This window comes from Neodiprion lecontei, chromosome 4, assembly GCF_021901455.1.
Source record: "Neodiprion lecontei isolate iyNeoLeco1 chromosome 4, iyNeoLeco1.1, whole genome shotgun sequence".
Classification (NCBI taxonomy): domain Eukaryota; kingdom Metazoa; phylum Arthropoda; class Insecta; order Hymenoptera; family Diprionidae; genus Neodiprion; species Neodiprion lecontei.
The window spans coordinates 30,850,906-30,873,984 of NC_060263.1; the positions used below are offsets into that span (position 1 = coordinate 30,850,906).

Sequence of the window (23,079 nt, forward strand, 5' to 3'; positions counted from 1 at the left end):
CTTGACCCAACTCCGTGGACCAGTAGAAAGACTTTCGTTGCCCGCGTCCGGACTCGTCGCGATTGCTGACAGAGGTTGACGCGAGGACGAATCGAAGGAATAAAATCCGGATCACCGATACCTTGTTTCCATTGAATTTCCATACCGACAGAATTGGTCCGTATCCACCCTTCGTATCGAGACTCCGATACTTGATCGCGACGACGAGCTGTTCCAAAGACGTAATTCAATTTAAAGACGACATAATGAAGCTATTAAAGACGTAAGCGAAGAACAAGGAGGGCAGACCGGGGCACGGCTGGCTTCTCTGTTAACCGGAGAGTTGCCTTTGGTGACGAGTGCCGCCCACACGCTGCCACTTGACCTCTCGACAGCCTCCGTATCTCATAGTTAACCCTATCAACTCCTTCCCTGCGTAACTTACATGTACGTATATGTGTATATATAACGTCCTTATACTCGCGCGATGTTTATTCTCACTGCATCAACGGCAGACGATAACGCTTAGGACTCTTCTCTATATCTAGTTCAGAGTCCTTGGTCTCCTTACATTTTGCCATCGGTCGTTGGTGATTCGAATATTCTATTTCACTACGGACATCAAGTGAAACGTTCGAGCGTTTACATTTTAGGACCTCACTCGAGTCAACCCGTAGGACCACTTAACTCGTGATGACAGAGATCTAAACTTCGGCTCAAACGTTGTTGGCTCAAGTATGAAATGAAGTTGAATATTTAGCGGTACATCTTTCATTACTCCGACTGGCGCGGAGTCTTTCGGACCTTCAGATATCCACCACGAAGGCCTAGGAGGCAGAAGGCCCGGAGAGCGTGCGTACTTCTTCGTTCGGTTGAGTTTTTATTTGCCTCGAGTACGTTCTGTTTGCTTTTGAATTACGATGCCGCATCATCTTCAGGCTTTCAGCCGGAGCAGGGAAGCTTTGAGTAAGCTGAGCTGCCGATTCAAGAAAATTCGACCGGGCAAGACGAAGGTTCGTCGGTAGAGTACAACCACCGCCATGCGTCTCCTACCTACTTTACAGAGTTCAGGTTGGGAGAGAAGAGACGAAAGGAGAGGGAGAGAGAGAGAGAGGGAGAGAGAAAAGACAAGGAAAAAGAGGATGAACTATGGCCTTGCGATTAAAGTGAAATAACGCTCGACTACTGGGAACCAACAGCGCGAGTCGCTGCGCGTGTATCGAAAGATTTGTCGTCGCGAGAGGTGGATGAAAATATTTCAACGTGCGCAAACCGCTTTGGAAAAAGAAATTTGAGCTGTCCTCGTGTTTATATTCGGCGCAAAATATGGCGATACCCCATACAGCGCCCCGGAGCAATTCATCCCAGTATCGCTCCTATTTGCCGGTATCTCTTATAATTCAATACCACTTATGACCGTCCGATTATCATCCGACGCGTACTTGAGTAATGCGTTCTCATGTTTATTGGTACGTCTTCGAAAGGGGTGATTCACCGTCCGAGATCACGACGGCCTGCGAGGGTACGGCACATTCAGTGATCGCAATATGTACTTCCAAGTGTCCTCAAGAGGGAAACCACACGGGAGACCTGCAGCTTATCTCCGAGACATTTGCCGCGTTGCATTCTCATACCCTTAATTGATGGCAATAGGGTGCGGCGTAATTTTATTCGGCACAGAACCGAGAGGTTAGATCTACCGGATCTGCAGAGGATAGAAGAAGAAAGAAAGAATGCAGTGCGGAAAAGGACAACGAACACTGCTGCCCGTGGTAGCGAGCGTAAGACAGGGTGGTGGTGGTGGAGAGCGCTCTTGGGGACATTTTGAAATATGTATTACGCGGAGATTATATTTTTATGTATGCTCGAGGCAGCGCTTCGAAGTGGCGTATTTTTCTTTGATACGTTCTCGCCCCCAACCCTTGGCGGGCAGCACCTCCGTCGCATCGAGTGAGATTTGAATAAGAGCATCCTCTCACCCGCCGAGAGGGTAACTGGGGTGGGTTTCGCCGGAGACTTTTTACAAGACCGCAACCTCATTAAATATGTATAGCTTCACCCCCGTCCCTCATCCCTCGATAGCACCGAGTGGCTGATTACGCGAAACATATGTCTCGCAGATTATGGCTGACGGGTCACGGGAATAGGGGATGCTCTGCGTGTGTATTTGCGTTGTCGTTCGACGTCTCGCCGTTTGACTCCATTCTTCTTCATCGATGAATGTGACGAGGTTTTAATTATGCTCAGACGGATACCAGTCACGGGTTAGCAGTTCGATCGCAGCATTAGGATTTTTGGAGATTAGACACCGGCAAGAAGCTGCGGCGCAAAGTTGCGGTGAAATTAGACGGTACTTCTTGAATATATACAAGTCAGATTCAACGTAGGTGTAGTAATTTTTAGATTAATTCTTTAACGCGGTGTTTACACGCAACGCTGTAGCAGGTCTCGGTTTATTAAGCTTTATCAATCGCGTCTCCAAAATCCTACGGAAAAATCTATTTCGGGCAAAGAAATTTCTCCACTGGTAAAAAAAAAGGATATACGTATTGTGATAATTCGCAACTTTCGCGATCTTAATTAGTTGATCTCGCGAAAGTTCACGTCGTAAATCACTTCGCGCCGATCGGTGCGAATAATTCAATCGATTTCACCGCCGAGTCGAGGGATTGAATCTCGACTACATTCTACACCGGGGATAGAACGGGTAAGAGAATACTCGAACTTTGAAAGCAATGCGGTTGCTTATTGAGACGAAGTGTCGGCGGTAAGGGAACCGGGTAGTGTTTAATTTCTTCGAGAAACAAATGACTCGCGAGTTATCACCCCGAACGGGCAACCCTCCCATTTAAAAAATGTAAATTCGTTAATGCAAGCGTTACGGGGTCGAGGAGAAGGGAGGTTCCGGCGGAGAAATAGGAGTGCGAAAATTTGTTCGCCATCTACTCGGGTCCCGGTTCCTGGCAGGCGCTGCAGGCAGGCACCCCATTACCTGGGGCTATTATCCAATACAAAAAATCAAATAAAATATGCTAAGTTACGCTTGGAAAGCTTCGGGGAGTGAGAAAGCTCTGAGTCTCTGTGAGGCCGAGGGGTGTGAGAAGGTTTTCGTCTCTTTTTTTTTCCTCCGTTTTTTCCAACCCCGTCTCACCCTAGGCCCCCATTCATTCCCAATGGGACGAAAGAAAGAGTCGATTGCTAAGGAACATTGGAAAATTACAGCCTTGCTGCAACGACTCGCTGCACAGGCTGCCCGATTCCGAGGGGTTTCTTATACATGTGTTCTCTGTTACACATTCACGGACACGCGGCGCGAACGTTGTGTCGATTCGATCGGAAAGGAATGTTAAAAATTTCGTAAGCAAGAGTGAAATTCGATTTTTAATTATCTCGTTCACCCCGGCAACGCTCGTTGCGAGATATCTAATCAAATTCACTGCTCGTGTCAAGTCGAAGCCGTTGTCTCGGCTAATTGTTATAACGGAATTAACTTTTTTATCGGGACTAATATGCGTGAAGCTCTTGGATAATAAACTTTCCATAGTCGAAGGCGAGTTATCTGTATTTTAAAAATTTATATCTACTGTTTCTCGGCTCTGCATTCGTGCAACTGATTCAGCGATGATTTTATTTTTCTCCGGACAATTCGTATACCGTTTAACGCATCTTTTGCGAATTGTAAAAATTCACAGATTTTGGTCAAACTTTAGATAAATTTACAGTCAAACTCTCCTTAAAACACATAGGTGATACATGAACTAATTGTACTTGTATCAATAGTCTCGTACTACTTTCACCTCGGCAAGTTTTCAAAACATTTGGTGAAAGAAACGCAGATATTTACGTTTGAGAAAAAAATAATTATCTTTTTATTGCTTTGCAAGGTGAAATTTTTTTACCCCTGCATTCCGGTGCAAGTGTAGTATCGTATAGACGTAATTATGTAGGTAGGTATAGTATTGTGTGCATTACAGGCGACTTTCTACCGATCGAGTATATAAACAATGTTGAGGAAATAGTAATTCAGGTATCAATATCCGTCGTGAGAGATGATATTGCCCAAGTGCTAAACAACCTTTTCACGCAAAAAGATATGAGTTCACTTTTTGCCGTCTACCGGCCACGGCCGGTGCTGATTTGAAGATAATGTAAAAACGGGCAATAATTATTTATCAATTTCACGAACATTTGACACGCAACGCAGCCGCTGCGCCGGCATGGAGATCTAATTTACGCATTCGAATGTCGGTGGTAAAGTAATAATTTCCAGAAATTTGGCGAACGCGTATTATCGACCAGGTCGGTAAGGATTGCAAAATTCAACAAGCGTAACGCGAAATCGTTGATTTAGATTTGAAACGCGGTAGGTTTCGACTTTGCAGGTTTCGAATGAAAAAATGCGGCCAGTCCGCACGGCGACTCGTGCTCAACTCGTGCCTCGAGTAAAACTATGAAAGGAATGAAAAAGGTCGACGGAGTCGGGGCCAAATTTTATAAAACCATTGGCGCGAGAGAAATGCCTCGCGCCCGTAGTGGATATGCCGCATGTGTAGGTACAACGTACATGTATGTAATACCGTAATGGCTCGAGCAGCGCCGCCGCTGCGGAACAATACCGCGGACACATACATTCGAGGAACTAGATCCCATTAAGTTAGAGGACAAAAAAACCGAGAAAACGAAAGAGCCGAGCAGCCGCGGGTTTACGTATCGTCGGCCAGTTTTTTTCAACCAGTTTCGTAAAATACGCACAACGTCATGGTCCGGTTCTCGACGGCGCGGGTACGGGGAGATGCTCGCACGCGCCGCTTTGTACGTCCACCACTTCCACACCGAGAACCAACTTTTGTCAGCTTATTACTGCATCCTCCGCGAGGAGAGTGTATTTATTCGACCAACTTTCGGCCGCCTCGCTGTTCGCTGTTAAGATTATGGAAAAATTGATGCGAGTCGAAATTGTTTCTACCATCGCAACGGGAAAATTAAAATTTAACTTCGGTTTAACACGGTTGGCGTGAGATAGGCGTGATTTACGATTTTGTTCAGACTACTTTTATCCCCAAGGCCATTGAAATGGTTCTGCTTTGTTTGCGAGTACAAGTCAATTAAATACTGCCGTTATTCATTGATTAATTAGATAATCGACGATGCCAGCATGATGAAAAACAGATTGTCAGTCACTTTGTAGGAAATGGTCTTCCGAATGAAACGAGCCATCGTAGAGTAAAATCGAAGTAACGTAGTAAATTGTTGCATTTTTTTTTTTTTTTACAAGCTTTCGTTTATAGTTCCAATGTATATTATATTTGTATATTTACAAAGGCATTACATATTCGAATCTCACGAATATGACAATTTGAAAGATACTCATTACTCAGTCCCCGATTGCCAAACCAATTTCTTTACATTTTTTTTCTGCGAAAATGGAAAAATTCCTCCCACGCCTGCACTAAAAATGTCAATCTGTTTCACGCCCGGAACGAAAACGAGTCGCAGGCCAGTCGGTTATACAAGCCCATCCAGCAACCTCTCGTACCGGTTTCACGTACGATGAAGTAAGGCACTTCGCGTAACGTCAGGACGCTACTCGACTTGATCATCGAACCCGAGCGCATAACGCGAGTGTCCTCGCTGCTTTACATTCCATTTCATTAGTGCATACATCCTCCGTACATGTGTGTAAGAGGCTTGAGATTGAAGAGAGAAATAATTTTTCTGTTCATATATTTTTCTTGTATAATTTCAAGCAGATGATTCAAGCCGCTCGTATATCGAGTGTTGATTCTTTTACAAGACGCCGCGTGCATCGAGAAAAGGATGGGAAACGTCGAACCCGCGGTCCTCTTGTTAGAATCCCGTGGAAGTTGAGCCCATTTCGGGGAGCAAACACCCGAGAAGCGTGGGTACCCATCGGTTTCTAGAAAATTGACGAATCGCCGCTACTTTCCCGTCCCATTTAAAGTGGTAAATTCTACGCCGTACCTTCATGTAAACGCTGACAAATTCCCTGCAGGCTCTCGAGCCTTCGCGGTACTGCTGCAGGCGTGTTTATGACGCCCATGCGGCAGAGAACGCGCGAAGAAAGATACGAATGCCGATGGAATGCGTGAGAGATACGGTTCTATGAAATAATTAAACTACGTCCACACCTATCACTCAGCCTAACGTGGGTTAGCCTCGCTTTATAGACGTGACCTGCTATGCCGCCGCTACAAGTACCCGTAATGTAAAACGTACTACCTGCTAGCGCGTACCCTCTTTCTCCAAAGCATTGTGTCAGCCTCGTTGAATTTGTATGTCCCAATACGGAATCCCCTCTCATCTAATCCCCCTGTGCATATCATACTTGAGAGATTCGTAGATGAGTTTCTGTGACGTACGCACGTCGTTTCTGCAGCTAGTAAATATTCGTGGAAAATATGCCCGTGCGCTCTAAAAAGTGTCTGCTGTAATTGAGATGGTAAAAAATCAGATTCCTCAAAATTGAAAAATTGTGAAACCAGTGATTTGGAAGGTATCGATAAAATTTAAACTGTTCCATTGATGCGATAGAGAATTGGTCGAGAATTCGTTACTGTTGCGCATGCGTATCATGGCTGTATAATTTCTTGCCCTTTTTGAAGAATTCGATTTTACTTCATTCTCACGGAGCTTCAGTCAAGCCTAGGTATAATAAATAACGAAATACTTTAGTCGAAAACAACGAGAAGTTTAATCCACCCGTGCGTAGTATATATGCGTGCTGGTTGAATAGCGTGTAACGTAAATTGATTTTCTAATTGGATAATTTACAACGAAAAGTAAGGTGGTGGTGAAAAAATTAAGCCCTTCATGTACGCAAGAAGTATTAAGTAATGGTGAGCAATGATTTTCCAATAAATCAGCGGCGTTGATGCACGATACGTGTATGTTGTTCCCATACGGTATATTACCATATCGAACAGGCCCGAAAGATTAATGTCTACGGGTAAAGAAAGGAGAGAAAAAAAAAAAAAAACAAGGAGCAAGACAGTTTGAATTTTTCTCTTCTTTTCTTTTCTCCTTGCTTTACATACTTACTTCCTATTTTATTTCTCGTATACTTCGGATTCCACTTTTCCGAACTCAGCGCCCGGAGATTATGTCGCGAGCCAAAAATGCACCGGTCAAAACTGAATCGCTTTCTTCCGCATCGGATGTAGCGACTGGTGACCGAAGAGGCAAAAGCGATCCTAACTCGACCCGAGGTAGTCTTGTTTTTCGTCGAGTTTGGCCCGGTTGGATTTTTCTGTTCGACAAAATTAATTGAGATTTGACAAGCATCAACGCTCAGGAATCTTAAACGACCGCCGTCAGAGCAAATCGCTTGTATATGGGCATGGAAGATCCGAAGGGGTAAAAAGCGATATGCAAAAAGGGTTCTTCCACGCCTCGCACGCTCTCGAACTAATTAATGCGAACGCTAAATCACTCGGTGTCCTCCTCCCGGGCCCTACTACGTCTCATCGGCATTTTAATATCCTACGCGTTGTCTTCGTCCCCTCCACATATGCACTCGTCACGTTCGTACGGATACAGGTACCCGCACACTGACGCGGAACTCGACATTTATTTACCCACTGCGGCCGACTCTACACAAGCAGCAGAGTCGCGTTATTTAGTCTTGTGTATTTATTGGTTTTACGCTCACAGTAGCTATTATTACTCTATCATAGTTCAATTACGGGTGCGACACGGTCGTACATATCAAACGAGCGTGATGCTCATATGTTGTTGGAAGTGAAAAAATGTGCGCATGTGTAGTTTGTTTTTTTAAAATAGTCCTATGCACCCATACCCAATGTCATTGACGCTATTAATGGAATTGAAAACGTTATTTGGCCTTGGAATTATACCGAGGTGTATTAGACGCGGCTGTTCCGATGTTTACACGTCCGCGCTTCTATTAGTAACGTCTAATTATGAGGACGCCGCGATCCGGGAAAAAATAAATTAGCCAGAGGGCATAAAAGCCTTCGTTGCGGCCTGTGGTCTTTCACTTCGTTTCCACCCATCGGCTGCATCGTGCAGCCGCACTTATAATTTATCGTCCCACGCGTCGCGGTCGAAACAATTTTCACACAACTTTACCGAAAATGTATTCGATGTTATCGTGTTCCGAGCTGGTCGAAATTATTGTGTGATCTTTTTAACTGCGTAAAACGACTGGCCAAATTAACTTATAGTCAAGCACTCTGCATTTTAAAACCAAGAACTTCTCTTCGGCCGAACCTCTCGACCAACAACATTGTTGAGTGTCAATAGTTCTGTGGTAATGAATTGATCGTCACAAATGTCAAACGGATCGTGAAAATCGTGAGATACGCACAATCTTCAGAGTTCCACTACTGCTGTTGCAATTTATTAGAATTGTTTCAAGTCTAAGACTCGTTCAAAACGCAGTGAAATATCTCCAATCAGCATTAAAATCGACTGTACTGGTAAATTTTTTTTATGAAACCGAATAAATGATTCTAAAATTTCCGTGAAGCCCGGAATAAAATCTGTAAATTTAGATGTTTCAGAGTAATTTAGAAAAATGGTAATAGCTAGTTTGAGCGTAGTATACAAAAATTTTGCAGTTAAATTCTGTATTTACAGAGGCATCGGTGATACGGGTGTATTCATAAAATATCTGAACTCGATATACAGTGCCCTACAGTATTTCCCGTCGAACGGCATATCTCCGAAGAATTACTTTTCCAAACTCTAAAAATCCGGAAGTTGGTAGTTTCGAAGCGAAATTTTAGGAGAAAGACTTTCACTACCTCCGACCGAATTCCGTTTTACCTCTGCCCTTCGTTATACCGTACGAATTTTAGCTGCAGGCAATGCCGTCACGAGGTCACCCGGTTCACAGACTGTCGATCCGAGCCACGTGTAGGAGAAGATTAGAAATCTGACGTCAATTGGCAAGGAGAGAAAAAAACTCTTAAAGCATGATGTAAAAACTGTCAGTACATGGATCCCGCGAAAGACACCTATTATCTCGATAATCTACTCATCAGAACCGTTTCCTGATCGAATGGTCGACGACTCGACTTCAGACCCGAGTCGCATGCCTCGGGTCTCTGGATATCGCGGAAGACGAATCAAGAGCTGGATAATTCCGTCGGTCAGCTACGACGGAAGCCGTCGCGAAGAAGACGAGCGTCTCGATGCAAGCCCAGTCGAAATAAGCGGCGGTGGGCCTTACGAGGAGCCGTTCGTCCCGGGGCCCGCGGGCGTATAAGTTGTATAATACGGACGCGGCCGAGGTTTCGGCAGGCTATAATCAATTCTGATTGCGGTCGAGGATCGCCGTGTGCGATACGCCGCGCGATAGCGGGTGAAAAAGAGGAAAAAATAAATAAATAAATAAAAAAAACAGGCCCATCCCTGCAACTACCGTCCGTTCCGCCGCAACCCAGCGACAGTCGAGGGTTGGGGGATGATACTTTGCGCTCAGGGTTCGCCAACGCGTTCCCATTCGTCGAGCCTGCCGACGCGACGGCACCGAGGCTTGCGTATCCCGTAAAAACGGAGGTAGTTATTTATCGGAAGGACCCCGCGCCACCCGGCAGATTCACCTCGACGCAGCTCTCGTCCTGCAGGAAGAATGCGTCGACTCTCGGCCCGTCGGGTGGCTCCGACGACAGCCTTGATCCGCCGCACTTGTTTCTTATGATCTTATTATATCGGTACGTCCGGTCCCATTTAGCCCCGGGAGCCATCATTCAATAACGTTGATCTGCCCGGATCCCGGTCATACCGCCGGATCCCCGACAAAGTCTGTCACTGTCAACGAGACGAGAAAACGGCGCGGAACGCCGAAGACTCTCCGAACGGCAACGGCGAATACCGCTCATGCTGCACCGGACGATGCAACCACCTGAGTTATCTGCGCCGTGTGCGCTGTCGCACTTTTTCCTTCACCGACGTCGGAGATCGGCGAAATCTCGTCGAAGAACCCCCGACGGTTAAAAACCGTCCAACTGCGTTCGTGTGGCCCGATTTTTTCACCGTTCGCTTACTTCCATTATTAATAATAATAACAATGATAATAATACCGAACGCGTGCGATGTTTTTTCGGGATTGTAAATTCCATCAAACAGGTAGATAGTTACAACATATATACATACATATATATATATATATATTAGAAAAATTCCAAATGATCTCAGCAACCTTGGAGTAAATTTGATCCCAATATACGGTACTGATTGTAAAAATCGTTTCAGTTCAAGGCAATATTTAGACGCCCGTTTTATATCCATGCCTATGATATTTCTTTTAGCGAGAAAAGGTGAATAAATACCAACGGAATACATGCATATACAGTTGTTTAGCAACGTGGACTTGGGCAAAAAAAGCCAGCTGACTTGAATAGAAACAGTTTTTATTGAAATGCCGACTGCAATTGAACACCGTCTGTAATAATATCGCATTATACCTGAGAACTATTTACCCGCAGTGATTTCTTACATACTTTAGATACGGTCGGATCGACCGCGTGTATAGCTCCAAAGTCTGTAATAAGCGACTTGATATAAAGTCTGGCGGCTCAGTAAAGCGCAACGAGAAAACATCGGCGACTGGCACAAGTGGAACTCGTGAAATGTAATATCATCCGGAGCGAAGCAGTTCGGTAAAAGAGTCCTCGCTTCGTGCCGTACGGAGGCGTGGGCAGATGAGATTACGACCCCCGACCTTTCGGGTCAATTTTACCGCTGTCAGACTCCATTGAACGATACTTTGACTCGGTTTATTTTCGGACCCAAGTTTAACGAGATAAAGAATTATTCTTTACGGTATCGATTACTTGCTTGTACCTCATCGTCGCGAAGGTGATCACCAATTTGTAACCGTGCGAATCACGGTTATCACCTTGCAACATATGTACAATATGGATATTACTTGCAAGGAACATAAATTACAGTTTCAGCACTGGAAATTTCTAAATTTGAGTCACGGACCTCGTGTCTCCGTCAATGATTGACGTCCTTTTCAACGTTGCTCAACGGGCAATATTTCAAATATTTGAACAGTGGTATTTTTATTCTCATAGCACGGTTATCAAAAATTAATCGATCCGCGAGAAACTCATCGCGACTGTATGCAGTTTTTATAGATCACTCAAAAAGTAGAACGAGTAGGTACTCGTGATCTGATCGGCTCTGTTGAACACAGTAAATAATCTATGGTATCGAATTTTCTGGCATAAAGCACGCATTTTCTTTAGTTGGAGAAAGTTGGAGGTTTCATTTCAGGGATTACCCTCTTTTTACCACTTTTACCAGGACAAGAATTCATATTTTGCAATGCCTTCTACATACATTCAGAATAAAATCTACGGATAATTCCAGGAGTATGTTTTCAACATTGTAATCAGTACTACGCGGAAAAATGATTACTTGTAACAGTACTTGCGCTGTCGTTGGACTGTCAAAAAAATGTCGATTCACGACAGTGGATTATAACTAGTTTTCCATATTGAAGCAACTCTTAAAAGTTATACTAAATTTTTTCCTGAGCCGCTCCATCTTTTCCTCGTTGAAAATAATCGCATTTCAATTGATTTTCGCGCGTTCCGGTGGCGCAATGCCTAATATCGAGAACGAATTCGAAAACAAGTTACCGTGGCCCGTGCGAAGGGCAAAAACAGGCCCCCCTATCAGATCGGTTGAATCGTGGGCGGCCAGAAGCAGCTTGTCTATGAATTGGTAGTGCTCGCGGCAGGTTCGTAAACTACGCAGGATCGCGTGTCAGCCGGGTGCTCGAGGAGCGCATCGGACCCAGCGGGGTCCGGAAAACGGATATTGGTCTGGACTACGTATGGAGCCGTCGGTTCCGCCGGGATTAGTATAGTGAGACTCTCCGGGATGACGAGGGCAGTAACGAGAAAACCCGGGAGAGGAAGAGAGAGAGAGAGAGAGAGAGACAGAGCTGAGAGAGAGATAGAGAGAGTGAGGCACTCGGTCGGTGACGAGGGTGTTTAGACCACGGGCTGCAACAAGTGGCAGTCAGCGTCGCACTCGCGCGGCTCACACGCTAACGCATTCACGCCTTATTACACCCATACGCATTCCGCCCGACGACGTGGGTGCAGCCGTAGAAGATGCGTCCCTGGAGCGATCAGACCCAGGACCCCCGGTCGGGCGTTCCGCAAACGGGACCCCAAGTAATTCAGGGGACGGATGAACGCCGCGCGACAGACTCGCCGGCGCTGGACGTAATTGATAGCGAAATGCTAATGATCCGTGCGAGTCGAGAATGATAATGCGTTTCTTGCCGGGATGCGGCGGAAGCGGCTACCTGGAACTCCGCTACTTGCCATTTATTATATTCATTAAACGGCTCCTGCCCGGTTTGTCATCTCGCGTAGGCCGCCTCCTCAACAACACTTTCCCCTCGTCGTCTACCTGCGGCGAAAACACACGTGCCCGAAACGCCCGCGTCGTTCTAACGCAACCGATTGACCACTTAATCGTCCCTCAACTTGTACCACCTCGGAGACACTGTACCTAACACTTTGCTTCAGTTTCGCTCTGGATGACTCGCGGCGTGAAAGTGGTGACAAGAAGTGACTTCGGGTCACGAGCACCAGAGATTCGACCAAACTCATTGCAGAGCGCATCGCCTATTATATGTGGAGAAGAACCGAAAGGTAACTGCAATTCTTTGTATTATTTTGTCTGCATGCCCGTCGGAGAGCTGTGAATAAGTTTGCCTATTATTCCTGTCAGCGTCGCAAGAACCTAGATCAAATCTGTTGACAAGAACTGAGGTCGACGCCTGAAACCGGAGCGTGTGTCACGGTCAACTAGAAAATAAGTGGAAGTCATTTTTTGTTGTATTTTATTTTATCACGTTCCGTCAGCGAAATTGGGGCAAAAATGGAATCGTGGATGAGAAGAAACGCTTTCGCAACTCCCGTCACGGACACTCTGAGGCAACAACCCTGTGCCACGGCCGTTCGGACCATCGTTTGACCTCAAACTTTTCGTAGTACATCGGAAACGCTACACACCGAACGGCACGACAGTAACAAAAAATGCGTTCAACTCAAAGTAGGATGGCGATTGTCACCTGGAGCATTACATCAGAGAACATGTGTTACACGCCATATATACCGGGATGGGAGTAGGTAATAGATTTTAACGACGCGATACACGCGGTTCTTGCATCTGTCGCGGTCTTGGATCGGCCATGTGAGTCACGTTAACCGTGTTAGTAAAAGAGTTTGCATCGCAGTACGAAGAACAATTAGAAGTGCTCTGCTAGTAAATTCCGTAAGTCTCTGTATCTCTGGTATCGAATATTCGCCGTCGGGTAGGAAAGAATCGGTGAATGGGAAGTTGAAAATCGAGGCCTACCTGTAGTAGGGAAACGCCTGGGGTACGTGAAGGTCCATCGGCATCGCGGGGTGGGCACCCCCGTGATGAGCACCGGCCGGATTGTAGTCACCGGCGGCGGATAGCGGCGGCTGCATCATGCCTGCGGCCGCCGCAGCGGCGTGATGATGATGCCCGGCGAGCATGGCCCCCCATGGGAAACCAGCCGCCCCCGGCATCGGGGGATGTTCCAGATCGAGGCCGCGAGGACCGGCGGTAGCCGGGCCGTTACCGCCGCCGCCGCCGCGGTGCATCAGCCACCCCTCCACAACTGACGAATCTTATCTCTCACTGTGGCGTTTCACCCGCGACCGCACTATAAAATATACTATACGGGGTAGGGGGTTGGTATCACGTAATATACCGATCACTCTGGCACGCCTTACGAACCACTGCTCGTTACCCCCCAAGCTCCACTGCGCACTTTATCGGCCGACCCCGGTTCACTCTTGTCACCACATAGCTTGGTCGCGACCTCTTCGGACCTCCGGGTTTCGCGCCGGGGTTGCGGTCGCCTCGGAAAACGCGCGGACTAACGTAAAGCGAGCGCGGCACTTGACGCGGCCGGGCGAGGATCGAGACGCGAGAGGACAGGTGCTCGCGCGATTACGGAGCCGGACGGACGACCCGGAGAGTGGCGCAGCCTTCGGCTCGGCCATGAATGACGCGGCGTGGACCTCGCGCCGCCGCGGAGGCGGGGCCTCCGAGCTTCGCGGCCACGTGACGTCCCCACGAGCCTGGCGCCCCGCCCCCGCCCCCGCCCCGCGACGCCTCGCCGCGGCGACACCCGCGGGCCCCGGCGTCGCGACGTCCGACGACCGAGGGGCGGCCGCGTTCCCCGCGACTTCGAACACTTGTTGAGCCCGGCGGCCGTTGTGTGCGATTTTGTCGCGTCAACGCGCTGCTGATGGGCTTCCGGTTCACCATCGCGGAGGCTGCGTGCTCGATCGGCGACGACATTGTGTTCTCGTGAAAAGAGAATCGCCTTTGATCGTTTCGAATCGATTTCTTCGACATTCGCCGTGTGTGTCGCGAGGCTGTTCAATGTACTCGTATGTCTAATGGATACACGCTGTTGGGAACAACGCGCAACGCGCTATTGAGAGCAGGGTCACGTCGAATCGATTCACCGTCGGCGTACCGGACAGTATGGACCAAGGTGTACGATGTGTATAATACCGATGGGTAATTGAAGCGCGGAACGCGTGCCGAAGAGAGGGAAATGAAAAGAAGAAAAAAGAAAAGAAAAGTTGCGCGGCTGAGATTTTATTCGGAATAATACTTCACCGGGAATTACGAATTGGAGAGATGTGACCCCCCCGCGCATCGCGCGTCTTCGGGTCGTTTCAACGAGTATAATCCCTAATTAAAAAATTTGCTAAACGCGAACAGAAAATGTTTCGAGACGCTCCGGCGTCGTTAAATCAGCCCTCCTACCCTCTCCGCCGGTAGGTACAATAAAAAATTTAATCAAAATGCCCTCTTGGTAATTTACAGCCTCCTACTGGCAACCCTTGCCGAGAGGGAAAAGCTCGGCAAGAAATACCCCGCTCGACGGACTCGAAGTAAGCTGCCATCAGGGTGGAAGGGGGCAACCCCGCAGGAGTCGTTGAGCCCGCGACGCGGCCCATTTGCCACACCGATCCGTCACCGGGGGGTCGTCCGAATAAAAATAATTCCCGGCGTCTTCACTCATTTGCGAATGTTAAAACCCCGCCGTCCTCCGCGAGGCTGACGCCGACTTCGTCCTGGTTAGTCGTAAATTACAAATTAGACCGTTAAACTTTGCCCATTAGCGCGTGCAAGCTTCGGGACTGCAGTATCTCTCGGGTAGCATCTTAACGCTCCGCATCGAACCAGGCTTGCACTTCCGGTTAAATCGCTGCCTGCACTCCCGAACAAACGGTAACGGTTACGAGTTTCGACATGACTAGACCAGCACGTGCGAATCTTCTTTGCAATTAATTCGACAAGATACGCACTGCAGCGATTATTATTAAATCTGACAAACTGGCGCATCTTCACTGAATGAGGTGCTCGAGATGCGATCCTTTTATATCAAGGAGGTAGTTTCCCGGCGCAGATGTCCTAACTATAATATACGGCCCATCTGACCCAGTGAAATGTTTTAGATTTTCGAACAGCCCGTGGTGAGGACGTGGTCGTAAAATGATGACCGAGCGGATCGTACAGCTGTAATAACGGCACTGCATCCGAGCCTTCGGGGTGTCGTTGAAAATAATAACGTCCTGCAGGCCGGTGTTGGGCGAGGTTATGGTAAGGGGTGGCTAAGTGCACAGATTAGACGGATAGAACGTGATTCTTCGCGGAATCGCTCGGCGTTGAGCGTGTCCGCGTTTGTCCACGTTCGTCGTAAGCGAGGATGTTTCAATCGGCCGGGCACGAAGCGTAGTCCGACGCTGTTTGGTCACCGGTCCTGAATACCAACCAAGGGACGCCCGGCGTCGGCGTCGAATATCTGCATGTATAGTCGGGGCGGGGGTGTCCGGGCCTCGTGAGTTGGCACGGCTTGGCGTCGCGAGACGAGAGGAGAAGAGAGGCGAGGGGGTGAGAGGTGGCGAGGAGAGGGGTGAGGCGGGGAGGAACGCTATGAGGGGATTACGTGAAGAGGATGGTAAACTTTTGTAATTTACAAGGAGAACAGCGCCGCAATATTAACAAGCCTCAGCTCGCTGCCGGGCCTCTCAGCGATCCTCGGGAAACCTTTACTCTTCCCCCAAGATTTGAGAGAAACCCTCTGCGTATCACCGATATACATTCTGCTAACCGAAACCCGATTTTGCGTATGCAACATGTCTGCACGTGTTCCTGCGTCGTTCCATCGGTGCGCGAAGCGTTTTTTCGAGCTTTCAAATTTCGTTCTTTCGGTTATCATTCTCTGATTTGAATTTTTTTCGAACCTAAAAACGTGCGCTTTTATTCCTGTAATCCGATTCATTTGTATATTTCAAGGGTTGTTGGAACAGTACCTGCAATATCGAACACTAACAATAAGTACCTGTGCTCACTTGGCATTGTCGGCGCGTGACCAATATCGTATATCATCGCGTGCGTGCAAAGGTGACAGGCAAATAACGCTGCTCCACAGACATTAGAAAAACCGCCCTCTGTTTACGTCGAGCAGTTGGTTCGTCATGCCGAGGATTTCTATGAAGAATATACTTCAGCCGTCTCAAATTTTGGCATTTATTTTTGGCTACTGTCCATTTTGGAAATCAGGTGCGCACTTGTAAAACTTAATAGATTATCAACTCGCATAGGGAGGGAATAATAATCATTTTCTATTGTCTAGCCGGCGAGAATGTTTATCACCGAAGCGTTCTGGGTACGATACTGCAAGTAGTCAATATCCTTTTAACCCTCACCACCCTATCGTACATCGTGGGATTTTATCTTCCCGAAGCGTTTGGCTCACGACACGAATGTTCGTCCCTTAAAAACTGCAGCCAATTGATAATCCACGCTAGTCACTTGGCGCTTCTGTTGTGGTTGACTGTGGACCGATTAATTTTTGCCTCGGCAACGTTACGGTGTCTCAATCTGACGCATGAGCTCAACGAAGAACTTGGCTGCTTGTCTCCCCCGAAACAGCGTCCAATTTCGTTTCAACTAACGATCGTATGGACCGTCGCGTATCTGATCGGATTGCCCTTTCCCGTGAACAATGATTTCATGGAAATTGCATGGTACTGCTCAAAATTCTTAACCATGTACTGTGAGACCTTAGCTTTGGAATTCGTCACTGTACCCTCCGTGGCTCTAAACACGATCAACGGATTGCTAGAGACTTGGCAGAGGACTGGAAACTGCAATGTAAACGACTTGACGCGGTTGCAGTCCCTTTACTTGAAGGCAGCGTACGTGTCAGAAGTTGTTAATGATTCCTTCGGATTTTGTTGGCTGGTGTCACTTCTCGCAGCAAGTATTCAAATCGTTCTACCGTTCAAGACACTCTTTAAAGTACTCGATGATTTAATCGTTATTGACCATCGTATTCCTTCTACTGCTGATTATGTGCACTATGCGTATCTGTTCTTGGTACTGGCAACGAGTGTGCTACGCTACTTCCAAATTTATTACACCCTGGATCAACCATCCTCAAAGGTGATTCACTTAATTTTAAATGAAATCAGGCTAGGCCAATCTGTGACATCAACTTTTCACGTGTATACAGCATCCTATGAATTCTCATTGCAGAGAATCAAAACCGTCAGCATTCTGCGTGAACTGATGAATAAACATAGCGAGAACGAATTATCGACGAAGGTAAGCAGTACAGCTGTCAGAAAATAAGTGGATTGTGGATTTTTTCATCATGACTTGTACCAAAATTCACAGATGAATGACTTCATTTTCCAAGTTACCTTGAGAAGTATGGAATTTAGCTCTGGAGGATTTTTCGGAATAAATTTACAACGTTTTGCCGAGGTATAAGATACGCTGTTTCCACTATACGCGTCCTACCTACGTCTGCAAATTTTCTTTCATATTTTCAGGTAGTAGGCATGTGGTTAACACTGCTCGTAATTATGATTCAATTAACGGAGGCGTGAGAGTGAGAGTGATTGGATCAGGAATTGAAGCTCCCAGTTCAGAGTTGCCTCGCCTAACAACGAGTTGACATTCTCTCGATTATAGCACTCATTGCTTACAAGCATGTAGCGACTAACAATAAGATGCTATCAAAATACGCAAGCACAAATCTGCATTAATTTACTGTAGAAAAAAAAGAACTAAAATAAAAAATTCGACAACTCTTCTTCGCAAATCTCGAGCGTTATTTTATTTTCCCCTGCAACCTATAAAATCTGCTTCGTATCCTTCGACCAGCATAATCCTACACAGAACACGTTATCCCTCGTATTTTTTAGATCAAAAAGTAGTTGCAAACTCCCGTCTCGTTTGCCTGTTATATACACCGGTTACTGTATCATCAGGAATATAAAGTAATGATAGTTCTCTCTGATTTACATTACAAGATAAAATCCAGTCGATAGACTTTTGGCCGTACCACGGAGTTTATCCCTTTCTTATCTCGGCAGATAAGGAGTTCAGGACTTACTCCCACCACTTTTAGCCGATGGAAAATGCGCTATGCAATCGAGCAACGATATAGACTCCACGCGCAGAGGTTCCACTATGTTACCATTGCCATTAGGATGGGATATGGCTGCATACGTGATACTCGCTTCGAACAACGGTCGACTATAACGCCTTGAACAAATGTCGATGGCTAATGGCCTGCTCAGTGTCGTTATGGAATTGTGCAAAGAACGACCAAAGTGTTTTCGATCGAATAGTTCGCCATTTACATCAAATCTAGCGGCACATGATAGATTGTAGGAGTAGCATGTAGAAAGAGTTTGGGTACTTACTGATCATACGGCAGAAGCAGCGTAGCAGTCTCTATAATTCTCCAACATCATGAAGTGGTCACGTTTAACAGTCCTGACACCACCTTTTCACGCTTCACGAGCCTTGGGATTTGTACCGATATTTGCGCGAAGGAATCAAGGTACGTGAATTAACTTTGTTACACTTTGTCAAGTTATAAATTGAGTCGTCGTCACTGAACTGCGCACTGTATTGTTTTAATGCAAAATATCATATGTTACGAAAGATGTTCAATCGGGAGCGAAATTCATACCGTTACGAATTTCAAAGACCAATTCGTTCAACCTTCCGAATAATTTTATTTTCAGACGGTACTCTAAATTTTACGACTCACTGGACACTGTACGGATTTACCCTACTGAACGTGTCGTTTTTGGGTTACGTCACTGGGTTCTTGACTTTCGATCACATGGCGTTCATCGTGAAGCATCTACCCTCGTACGTGCCGTGGGGAGCATGCATACTGCTTTCGTATTTTAGTGCGTTCGTAATTATCGGCACGGGGATTGTGTACCGTAAACACACGTCACGATTATTCAACGAGATCGACGAGTTACTGCGGCAATTTACGGGGCACGCTGACCGCAACCGACTTCCCATAGAAGCTTTCTACGTCCCGGCGACCTTCGTCTTCTCGACGATCAAATTTCTGTTGCAGGCCTGTCTGAGAGACGTGAATTTTGCCGTTGTAGCCGCTTACCACCATTCCTACCTGATATGCCTGAGCTCGGAAAGTCTTGCCACGTGCATTTTATTCTACCTCGAAAGCTTATTCAAATGCCTCAACGCCGAGCTGTCGATGATCGAAGTAAACCGTGGTTCGAAGTTGAGGAAAAAAGATGCAAGGTTGATCCACCGCCGTTTGAAGCGACTTAGAGAACTGCACGGCCGTATATCCGATCTGCAGGACATATTTTGCGAACGATTTTCCATCGACCTCTTCGTTGTTATCGGCCTGATGGTCACCGTTTTGCTGATATCCCTTTACGCCGGCATCTGGGCTACACCTGCCAGCTTCACGTGGCTCTTAAACGCGTTCAACGTTATGCATTACGGATTTATCGTACTGCGAGTGGCTTACATCTGCTACCGCAGCGACTGCGTGCTGAAGGAGGTGGGTATGTTACCTAATGTGTTCGGTCGAATGTTGCATAACGCAAGCACGCCGTGCGAACAGCGGTTCGACACTTTTTTTCATTAATTACATATCACGCGAGCAATCAAAACCGCGACAAAATACACTCGACAGTGTTCTCGATTCGCAGAGCCAAGTTACGACTGCAAGGGTACGCTCGTTGATGACAGCATACCTGCCTGGAGAAATCAAACAAGAAGTAAGCTTCGCAATATTCCTATCACGTCGCTCGTACGGCTCGCGAATTGATTGACTGCGCATTCTTATAGGTATATCATTTCACGCTTCAAACTATGTTGAGGAAGGTTGAAATAACGGCTTGTGGATTTTACAGCCTTCGGATAGGGACGGTAACAACGGTGAGTCGAACGTAAACAGAGTCTGGTTTGTCTAATATGCCCCTTCTCCTTACTCCGGAAACTCACGGCGGATTGGATTTACGTGAATTACAGATTGTCTACCTGATAACAACGTCGCTGGTTATGGTCGTCAATTTAGTCGAAGTCGTGTAAGCTCCTCGTTCGACGACGATCCGACTTCAAAATGTACTACAAGTTTACTTCATCGCAACAACGTGCAAGAAAAAATCTCTCCGCGTCGTTTCACCAAAATTTTCTTAACTAACTGGCTTCTCAGAGATTTTTAACCGACAGGATTAATTTGTTGTTAGTATCGTTCGCTATTCCGTACCGACATGTATACAAATGACGGAATCGAAGGACGCACTTCGGACATTTCAGTGCTGCTCGAACAAGCTAATGCGACTCTCATGAATTCGAGGGCGTCCTCTGACACTAGAGTCAAATCACGTCCCAGCGTTGGAGTGTCCATTTTCGATTGTATAGGTTTACCTGCTACTCTTAACCTTCGTTAAGCAGTGTTGTCGAAAACATGCATGATGGCAGTGATATAAACGGTATTTTTTCAGACCCGAGATATACGTGATTGACCGAGCAAACATAGTGTTTATACTTTGTATGGAAAAATCCAAAGCAATAAAACGAACCTCTCCTCACACACGGTGAATTCTTAAGAAGTTGAAATTTTGCCGGGATTGAATTAGTTTAATGTATTATTATGCACAACAACGCGATGAACGTACGTTATCTTATACATTTTCTGCAGTGAAAAAGGTTGACTCGATTCGATGGAATAGATCGGGGCCAGCATATACGTATGCGTATCACATAATGTACATCGATGTTAGGATGCTTCAGTAAAAAAAAAAATTGGCAATTTTCCACCATGGCACCCCGTAAAAAGTCGGTCACGTTAAAAGAAAGATCCTGCCAACAAATGACCGTTTTACGTTATGTGCAAGATTGCGATCAGCTGATTTTTTATTTTTTCACATTTTTTCGAATTTATGAAGTATCGTGAATAAAGTTGTTTTTTTTTTATTTCTTACATCAATCATAATATGAATTTACTTCAACAAGAAAACCCTCAGTTATAATATTAAGTCTACAGTTATGTTTGAGAAGTGCATCCGACGACTTTTTCATCATTAATTCATTCTCATAAAATAGTTATAATTTATAAGATGAACTTTTAATTTAAGTAACTAAGATTCAGAAAATATAAATAAGTCAAAAAATAAATAATAATTAAAGTGCTACAACGTGTTTCTTCGTAAATTCATAAAGATGTGAACAATCAAGCGAGCGCGATCTTCCACATAAGATTGAACATTCATTTTTTTCCAGAATCCTTCTTTCAACGTAAGTAAACTTTTTAGGAGGTGCCACGGTGGAAAATGGTAAGATATTTTTTTCTGAAACAGCCTAATCGATATACACCTGTAAAATAATTACGTATATACCGCGTTGCCGCAATTAGGAAAATTTGATACCTATTACTTAGGAGGAATGTTCTAATGCACCGTAAGTCCGACGCGTAAGTAGGTATAATATATATTTGAAACAAGAAGTAAAAAAGACGAAACGGCCGCGTCGATGCTCGCATCGTGAAATAAGGAAAAAATCATTGAAGCGGATATGCCGGAACAGTGAAATCGAGCGGCGAGATGGTCTTCTGGCATAGGAACAGGTGAGCGCCGTAATGATACAGCGGTCTCGGCCTTTGACCTCGAGTATCTCGCCGCGACCATCCAGCTACTTCGCCCTGGCAGCCACAATTGGCCGAAGGAACACAGCAATCATCCCGCGCGTATCAATCGCCAGGGAATCATTATTAGAGGAATAGGCGGCATTACCATTTTACGAATAGCCTTTGGAAATGCAGTTTCAGTATCGTCTGTAATTACCTCGAGAGAATGTTTCTCCATTTTTTTTTCCTTCTTTTTTTTTTTATAAATTTTATTTTTATTTTTTTTACTCTTTACTTTTTCATATTTTTATCTTCTTGCTTTATTTCTACTTTGTTTCTTCTTATTATTATTGTAGCTTCCTATTATTTTCACTCATTTTATTCGTTTATTACCGATCCCATCCGCTCCACGGTTATAATATTACCTCTATACCCGAGATGTATTAATGCCTTCAATCGCTCCCGCCGCGTGTAGCCGCTCCGAGAGAAACCGACGGACTGCCCCATCTAAATCCTCAGGACACCGTAGATAAGCTGTAAGTACTCGCGATGTAAACAACACTGACTCAGCCGATCGATAACCGTCACCAAAACAACTATGACCCGCTACAATCAGTGATCTGAAGACGGAACCCATTGGTGTGAGGATACTTACTATTGTGTTGAATTGATTTCTTGTTTGCATCAACCTTATGGCTCGTTAATCATTCGCTTGAATTAATCGAAACGTACATAACCGTGTACCGAATTTTTCCGATTTCATGCGTAAAATCCTTAACACACGGGTTTTTGCGTACGTGTCTGTTAAAATTCACCGTTCAGATATCTCGACAGAATTATCTACGATGCTCGGTCAGCGTTCCACAAAACCGTAGAATGCCGGTAAAAATCTTACAGCAAGAGTTGATCTGCTTCATTCTTTTTCTGGTTGTTCTTTCACTATTGTGCGTATTTTCCCGTAAAGAATAGAACCCGTGGTCTAGCATGTCGCGTCCGTGTCTAACGTGTTGTTTATAACCGTTAAATTAGATATTCTTTCGGAAACGTGTAACAATGCCGAATCGTTACGTAAATTTCATTCTGGGTGCACACGTTCGCGTGTTTTCGGA

The 23,079-nt window shown here is 45.8% G+C and overlaps 2 protein-coding genes across 5 annotated transcripts in view; one reads left to right on the forward strand and one right to left on the reverse strand.

Annotated features, from left to right (window-relative positions):
* The window catches only part of LOC107225460 (protein trachealess), a 174,265-nt gene extending 155,451 nt beyond the window's left edge, over positions 1-18,814 (reverse strand). For 3 of the 4 annotated variants that reach the window (XM_046737442.1, XM_046737441.1, XM_046737440.1), the window contains exon 1: positions 13,354-13,998. In XM_046737442.1, coding sequence (XP_046593398.1) covers positions 13,354-13,625 — 272 coding nt within the window. In that variant the 5' untranslated portion in view covers positions 13,626-13,998. Of the gene's footprint in view, positions 1-13,353; positions 13,999-18,767 lie in introns of those variants that run through there. The other variant, XM_046737445.1, reaches the window with a different exon arrangement.
* On the forward strand, positions 16,478-18,080 carry LOC124294103. The gene is made up of 5 exons (XM_046737970.1): positions 16,478-16,611; positions 16,685-17,496; positions 17,590-17,658; positions 17,731-17,820; positions 17,889-18,080. Exons 1-5 carry the CDS (start codon positions 16,527-16,529, stop codon positions 17,943-17,945), a joined length of 1,113 nt encoding a protein of 370 aa, XP_046593926.1. The 5' UTR covers positions 16,478-16,526; the 3' UTR covers positions 17,946-18,080.
* Positions 18,815-23,079: the final 4,265 nt, after the last annotated feature.